Consider the following 8777-nt stretch of genomic DNA (forward strand, 5'->3'; position numbering starts at 1 on the left):
CAATACCAAAACTAGAATTAAGCAAAGGATCAAATTAATTACTTATTCTATTTAAGTATTGAATGAAACTAATGGTAGCTCTCTTCAACAACTTTGATTAGGGCTAACGATGCCCACCTTACCCTCACTGCTTGATTTTTATTTACCTTCTTAAATTCCATCTTTTATTTAATTATGTATTTCACCCAAAAATTTAAAAATTAATCACTTTAATTTATAAAATATAATCATTATACTTTGTAAAAGATAATATATTAATCCTATTAAAATCATTGTCTTAAAAATTAATTATTCCACGATTTATATGCAAAAATTTAACAACAATTAAGGGTTAAAAATTTAAATCAAGCAATTCAAGTTCAGTAACAATTGGATTAACTTGTGAATATTAATTTATAAAAAAAGATTACACACTTAAATCCTTCCCCAATGGGTTTTATCATAAATATTTTAAAATTGATGACAGCGAGTCCAATATTAAAAAATAGTTTAGGGAGATTACAGTAATTAAAGTTTTATAGGAAAATTACAAAAAGCACATAAAACAAGAAGAACGCATTGATTGTGCACGTGTCCGCCATTTCTTCATTCACCTCGTTTTCTCAATCCTTTGCAATTCTTCCAAGATAATCTCACGTGCCGCTTAATTGTGCTGCTCTTCAATACATTTCTTTTTCCTCTTCTCAATTATCTCAGGTTTATACATGGGAAATCATTAAAACGACAATTGTTGAATTTTTTAATATTTTTTTAAAAAACCAAATATGTGACAATTTTTTGAAAAAAATTATTTATCGGTATATATTATATAATAATTCTAATTTATCTTTGGTACCTTCAACCCATAAAAAATGCAGAGTGGGTAGGTAAGTGAATTAAGGCTGTGAAAGGAGACGATTCAATGGCTGCATTTTACCATTGGTTAAATTTTGTTATAGATTTAGTTCTATCAACTTTAGTTCCTTTTTAAATTGGTCAAATTTAATCCTTATACTTTTGACATTTTAGTTCTCATCTATTGATTTAGTTAAATTTAATTACTAGTCCTATACTATGCGTTTAACTGTAGATTTAGTCTATATTCTCTAATTAGATCATTGTAAGTCCTTAAACTTTTTAATTTTAAAATTTTAATCTTAAAATAAATAAATATTGTTAATCCATTAACTAAAATCTTAGAGAGTAATATGTAAAAATAGCAAAACTTAAAAATTTATTGTCACAAAAAAAAAAACTTAATGAATTTGACGGAAGATTAAAATTTTAAATTTAAAATAGTCAAATCATAAAATATAGAGACTCAGTAGCAGAAGAGGAGGAAAATTTTGGCGTTGCTTTGTCTATTTATTACACAGAAATATTTAATTTGGCGCGACAGGAATCAGCTGCCACGCATGCGGTTAAGCAGTTGAGCTAATAAACATTATAATTCAATTCCAAAAAGAAAGGGGGGTTTGATCCCGTGTGCCACAACGTAAGATCAAAGTTTATGTACACTGTTAATGAGCATCGTTTGATTAGACTAATTCTATGAAAGTAAAGATATTTTGAGTTTTCATATCAGTCCAGATTCAAGTGCTTTGTAAATGACTACGAAACAAGGAAGGATAGCCCTTGCATTAAAGACAACTAGCTCCTCCAGATTGGAGTAAACCCCGGCGTACGCAGCTACAGAGTCGTACGAACCAGCCGAGGAAGATACGCCGCTGCTATTCTCGTCCTCCAACGGCGGCGCTTCATCCGCCACTCGCTTCACCCTTCCCGCGATCACACGGCAAACCAGCATGGCCCTACGTCCGTCCGTACGCTTAATTGAGTCGTGGGCCCTACCGCTACTAGCCGTTGTGACGACACCCTTGAATTCTGCGGCTGGCGCGGTCCCTCCGCCTTTGTTTTGGAACCCTTGTCTGATAATGGTGCAGACGCCGCAGCCGGGGATGGAGCCGCACAAGCTGGAGGAGCCGCGCGCGCCGAGGGAGCAGGACAAGGTTGTGCAATGGAAACGGAGGAGTTCGTTGCCGTCAGCGGCGCACCTGGGGTTCTTTCTGGTGCTATTAAGGGCGCGCGTTTTCACTGCGTCGCGGCAGTCCTCGAACCGTTGGATGGTGCGTTGGTTGTTGTGGACTTTCAATATCCGTTCGATCTTACAGATCGGATTGTCCTTCTTTAGCCAGCTGGATTTGAAAATAATTTCCACAATGTTCCGGCCCGAATCTTCTGGACCCAACTCCGAAACTAAACCAACAAAAGACTGGGATCAAATTAAAAGAAAATAATAAACATAAAACCCTGCAAATTTAGCGTTACCATTACACACTACTTGCCACGTCATATGCCTCAGTCATTTCCGAAATGGGTGGTGGGCAATTTAACCCACTGATTTGTCCAAGTTGCAAAGTTTTCATTTTAATTTTTGTAACTTTGGATAAACAATTTTAATGACTTAAGTAATAGGTACAGAAATTACAGTACCTGCATGGCGAACTGCTTGATGAAGTTCCAAGCTTTCAATTTTTGGGAACACCTCTCCGCACTGTGAGCAGCCACAGATACTTGTTCTTGACGATGGATACCTGCAATTTTTCACATTTTCTAAATTAAGTTCTGGAAAATGAGAAAAAAAATTCAAATTATTTTATTCTATATTTATATACTATACCTGCTGGGGTCAACGATCGTATGACATTCATAACACCCAGAAAGCTTCCTGAATTGAATAGCTCTTGAAGAAGACGAGGTGGTGGTGCTGTTATTGGATCTTGTTGACCCCGACAAGGACCGCGACGACGACCCATTAACAGCTTTGCGTCTGAGCAGCGCAGTTTCTTGACCTATTGTGCTACTCTCAGGTGAGTTATCAGCTCTGTGAACAACCCTCGTGTTGCCATGAACTACGTCCCTGAAGCTGCAGATGGAGCTACAAGAGGAACCCAGCTTTGAGTAGCCATGTTGATGATGATGAGGCGGCGCCGGGTTATTGTTCTTCGAAGGGTCGTGGACTTTGGACCCTTCCATCTGTTTGCAAGTGAGCAAGTTCTTGATTTGATCCCAAGAAGACGTGGTGGGTTGCTTTTGCTTTTTCACTTGCTTTCTCCGGCGCTTCGGCGGTTGTTTCATGGGCTCCGCCGCCGCCTCCGGCAAGAAAGTCAGCAGAGCCATAATAAATAATAATACAAGTGTAGATTCAGCTCTTTCGCTTTTCTTATAACTTTTGTGGGCAAATGGGGTGGGATCTGAGAGTGGTAATAAGGAGGAAAATTGAGGAGGGTGGGAGTGGGGTCGCTGCATATTTATTGCATTAATGTTATTATTATTATATTATACAACTCTCTCCTTTATCTGTGTACAAGTGCTTAAGTTTTGGACCACTGATACAAGTCACGACGTGACGGTCCATCTAATGATTTTGGACTCCATCAATGGAGAAGTCATCCGATCGAACGGTTCTCCACTGTTTTAGTGAATGGCCGGCACTTTATTTATGGTTTTCAGACGGCTATGAGGGCCTTCGTCTAATATTTACGTTGTAAGTTTTTAGAAAAATTGAAGTTGAAAATATAATAAATTTGATTGAAACTTAGTCGATATTTGTTTTGATGCTAATTTTCTTAAAAGTTCTAGCAAGGGTTGAATTTAGGAAGCTAATGTTCTTATCATGCATTGTTAATTAGAGGTTTGGAATTCTTAAGAGAAAATTAAGGAATGTATACGTTTATATTTTATCAATTTATCTTTGTTTTTTACTAAAATATTTGACTAAAATTTTATTTTATTTTTAATGATGTTAGTGTGCTAATACTTTAACACAAATAATTTTAAAAAGTTTTGTATGTCAAAAACACCCATAAAAAAGAGAAAAATCAATTAAGTCATTTCACATCAAATTAAGCCCTACTATTAATTAAAATAATCAATTAAGAATCTCATTTAATGGAATTTGTGGTTGACCACGTTGATCATTAAAATAAATTGATAAACCAATCAAATTGTGATATATAGTAACTTTTGGCTTACTATACTATTTTTCTCATAAAAATGATTAAAATTACTAAAATTATTAAAATATTATAAAATATTAAAATATTTATATAAATTTATAAAATTTAATAATAACTTATAAATATTATAAAATTCTAATAAGTTATAAAAATTTTATAAAATTAATAAAATATTAAAATTGATATAAACTTATAAAAATTATAAAAATCATAAAAACTTTTTAAAAATGATAAAAATCTAATAATTATAAAAACTATGAAATTAATAAAATATATTTAAAATTCTATAAAAATTAATAAAAACTTATAAATAATATAAAATTTTTAACAAACTATAAAAATATTAAAAATATAAAATTTTAAATTTTAAAAAAATTCATTTAAACCCAAAAAACACATGACATCATACCCACTGTTGGATAATGAGAATAGTCATCAGATCGTTAGACTCATTTTCATGTTGAATAAAATCTTCTCGATCTTCCACAAATAAAGCGATAGTTATGGGGCCCGCTCCTTATTATTGATAAATTATTATTATTTTTTAAAATTTTATATCCAATTTTTTAAGTACGGGATAATATAAAGCATTTTTGGTACATTTAGATATTATCAAACAAAAATGTGTTTATCCAACTATTAACATATGCCAATATGAAATATTTTGACCATAGCTTTTAGAACTAAATCGGTGGTTAAATAAGTCAGGCCACCGATTTGTCGGTTCGACCAGTTTAATTGGTCAATCCAATTAAATTAAATAAAACATTAAAAGGTATTAAAAATAAATAATTAGTTCCATCGTCTAGTTCCCAAGTCAATTGGTCTAATGGCTTTCTCTAGACCGATACCTTTCTAATTTTTGTGGTTCTATGAGAAATAAAAAAGCTATTAAATGCAAAAGTTACTTTCAATCTCGATCTCAAAGTGGTATGTATTCCATGAACAAATTAACATTGCTTTTGGTAGTAGGCATCCATTTAATTTGATTCTCTGATGTCATTATGGAGCAAATGGTTGGCGGAAGCGGTTCTACTGTATTTTTCTTATCTTTATAATTTCTAATGTTCAAGACATTGGACAATATATATAAAGAAAGGAAGAAAGAACAGGGATGTGGAGTAGTAGGTTAGATAGTGTAGCATAATGATGTAGAAAAATAAGGGACCAGATTCCAAAAATTGGCAAAAAGATAAAAGAGCATGAGCCAAAGACCACGTCATATAAGACACGCAGAAAGGGAAAAAAAGGATCCCCTGTGCCATTGTGCGTATTCCAAAGCCTCTTGTGCCCAACTAATCGCTATCAATAGCGGGAGTGCATGCACTCAAATTTCAACGACAACCAGCTCCCCATACTCCCCAGATGCCCTACCTTATAACTTTGCCCCTATACATTCCTCACAACCTGCTTGTAGGCCTCACATTTTGACTCACTCGCTCCAAGTTTTGGTTCATGGTGGTATAAATGGATTTTGGGATATTAACTGAAGCCTGTCTGGCTTTAGTACGTAGTGATGTTCACTTTATTCAAATTTATGTTTACGGGACGTGTTGGATTGGATGGAATGGGTTATTACTTTCAATGAATGTTTAAGAGAATATATATATTTTTAATTTCCAAAGAGTTGTTGAAACTCCGATACGGATTTGGCCAACCATTGGCTCAAAAAAGTAAAGCATTGTCCCCTTGTCTTGAGCCACTACAGGAACCAAATCACTCCCTAACTGATCCATTATGGAACCACTAATTAAACAAAATAAACTAACGAATCCCCCAAAAATGTTATTACTAAATTATTGCATTACCTGTATAAAACCCAATCCATTGATAGCTTCGTCTATAATAATATCATATTAACCACATACATACATATTGCTCGTACAAGCTATGGTGAGATATATATATATATATATATATATATTAATTATAATTGGCATAGTAGAGGCAAGAAAGAGGGGTTCGTGAGTGTAGCAGAAAAACCAGCCATGTGCAGCTTTGGCTCATATTAGTTGGCGGACCATGTTCCTCTTTATCTTATCATCACATTTGGAGCTGCATAAAACTGGGACTGAAACTTATAATGTTTTGCGGTTGTCGTGATGTTTTATGGACTGTTTATATATTGTACAAGCTTACCTAACAGCTGACCTCCCATGTGTTGTGTGGCTCTACCATGCCACTTTTGGAAATTAGAATAATTCAATCAGATTTCTCAAATTTGATCCCATTTATAATTACTTGAATGTCAAACTCGTATCATACAAATTTGAAATTACTTGGATCGGTATTAGGCCCAGTCCAGTAAAATGTTCCTTAATTGATTTCATGGTCGTTCTAAAGGATACTTTTCGCAGAGAATGATGTTGAGGATGAAGGAGGTTGTGGTGTGCCATAGCTTCTCTTCTTAATCATTTTCCTTTGGCATAATGATTATTTTGGTTTTCCAATTTTACAAAAAAAAAAAAAAATTTAATTTTTCATTTAAATTTTTGTCTTTTTTAATTATTAAATTTATATTTTTTGTCAATCCACCCCAAAAATGATGAAAAAATTTACGGTTGTTAACTTTGCAATGTGGCATACATGTGGACTGTCACGTGGATGATATGTCAGCATAAAATTAATTTTTTTAAAAATTTAGAAAATATAAAAATATGTTTTCGTTATAATTTTTATACTTTTTATATAATTTTAATGATTTTTAATTCTTAAAAATAATATTTATATATTTTTTAAATTCTAAAATTTTAAAAAAATTAATTAAATGCTAATGTGTCATCCACATGCCAATCCATATGTATACCACATCAGCAAAGTTAAAAAACATTAACCTTTTCATCTATTTTGGGATGATTTGACAAAAAAAATACAAATTTGAAGGCTAAAAAAAGGAAAAAAAATTAAATGCATGGCTAAAATGACTTTTTATGTAAAGTTAAAAGGCCAAAAAAGTCATTATACCTTTTTTCCTATTCAGAGTGGAAACAAGGTCACGAATTGGGTTGCTAGAGTTAGTTTAGTAGATTCCACTAGTGGAGCTTTACTCTTTACTTCCATGTAATCAGAAGTTTTTATGGGTTGGGTTGGGTATATGCATGATATTAACACATTTTATATTTATCCAAACTTAGCTTGACTCGAATTATGAATATAATATTTTTCCCAAATCCGTCCATATTTATAAGTGGCTAACCCAAGCTCATTTTAGTCTCGTCCATATTTTTTTTAAAATTTTAAAAAATATATTTTTAATTATTAAAGTTTTATATATAGTCACCTTAACTATTGTTAATGTTTACATCATAATAGTAGTATATATACTACTATAGATTTATTTTTTATGTGTTATAAATTACATAAATAACACAACATAAAACATTATTAACTTAAAAATGGGCCGAGCCGAGCCAGGCTCAGGCATTGGATGTTTAAGCCCAAGCTCGACCCATATTTTTGCTTAAACCCTCTCCAAATTTCGGATAGGCTTTCGAGCTTAGACGGATAACCTAACCCATTAACATGTAATTTATATTTAACTAGTGGTATTTTGATTTTGGACTATATGATGAAAACCATAAATTAATAATATTTGAGCCCTAAATGTGGTGCCAACGCCACTTTTTAACCACTACATCAATGTGGCTATCGGCAATAATAAATTTTTATTATTATCTTTTGTGTAAAAGACCATGGAGAATGAGGAAACGTGAATATCAACACAAGTCCTGTACTGTTTATCTCAACAGAAGTCATACAAGCTTCAAACTTTTCTTTAAATGGAATTATTTGTTTTCAATATAATGTAATCCCTCTAAAATATTTAATGAAAGGAAAAGAAGTTTACTTTGTAAGGGTGGAAAGTAGGGCGAACAAAAGCGGTTAATGATGAATGTGTAAATGGATTTCCTAGTTTTTGTTGAAATTAGTCTTTTTCGCAAATGAACTATATAATTAATATAATTAATGTCGAAGATTTGAAGTGTTTTCTTTCTATTATCGATAAGCCGATAAAGGGACAATAAAGCTAAGTAAACATTCAGTTTTGTTGCATTTATAGTTGAAATTTCTACTATTATTTGATAAGTACTTATGAAACATTGTAATGGTTATCTGCAGTTGAAGCAAATAGCAAAAAGAGATAATGGGGAGGTTGATACAAGTGGAAGAGCAGATGTCTATGAAAATGACAAAGTCCATTTACTTGAATCCGGGCACCACTCGGGTGTTAAGCAAAATTACAAAGCAAAAGAGTAAGAAGAATGCCGAGTCCGGAGCTCAGAACTAAAATGCCGGTGTTGTTATTTGATAATCGCGACTGGCATTTAAGAATACATTACTATGTAAAGTTATTTTAATGGCAATGCCTGAGTTTTTCTTCAACTGGTTTACCTTGTAGACTCTCCCAATGCACTAAATGGTGTTGGTAAGTATCGGTTGATAGTTCATTAGGTTGGTTTTGGTTTATTTTTGTTTTATAGCTCCCCTACAACGTCGTTGCTTATAATAATGATGGTCTTTATCATTGTTGATTGATGACTTCATCTTTGTTGGTAGGTTTGATTTGTGTTATAGAATTATAATAAAATATATCATAACCAGACCCGAAGTTCGACAAGCTTTGGTGACCAGGAATCCGACCTGAAAAAACACCATTTATATACATTTCTAATTACCCTCTTTAGGGGTGTCTGCTCTCACGACTCTTCACTTTTTCTATCTCCTTATCCACCAGAAGACCCATTCCTCCATACTCTAACCATCTCACTAGGAAGAAGA

At 32.9% G+C, this 8777-nt stretch overlaps 1 protein-coding gene across 1 annotated transcript; it reads right to left on the minus strand.

The window, feature by feature from the left end:
* Positions 1 to 1314: 1314 nt before the first annotated feature.
* On the minus strand, positions 1315 to 3231 carry LOC105784443 (uncharacterized). The gene is made up of 3 exons (XM_012610330.2): positions 2660 to 3231; positions 2473 to 2573; positions 1315 to 2235 (listed from the first exon to the last, which is right to left on the minus strand). Exons 1-3 carry the CDS (start codon positions 3157 to 3159, stop codon positions 1556 to 1558), a joined length of 1281 nt encoding a protein of 426 aa, XP_012465784.1. The 5' UTR covers positions 3160 to 3231; the 3' UTR covers positions 1315 to 1555.
* Between the last annotated feature and the right edge of the window lie 5546 nt (positions 3232 to 8777).

The sequence above is a fragment of the Gossypium raimondii genome, chromosome 1, assembly GCF_025698545.1.
Source record: "Gossypium raimondii isolate GPD5lz chromosome 1, ASM2569854v1, whole genome shotgun sequence".
In the NCBI taxonomy this organism is placed as follows: domain Eukaryota; kingdom Viridiplantae; phylum Streptophyta; class Magnoliopsida; order Malvales; family Malvaceae; genus Gossypium; species Gossypium raimondii.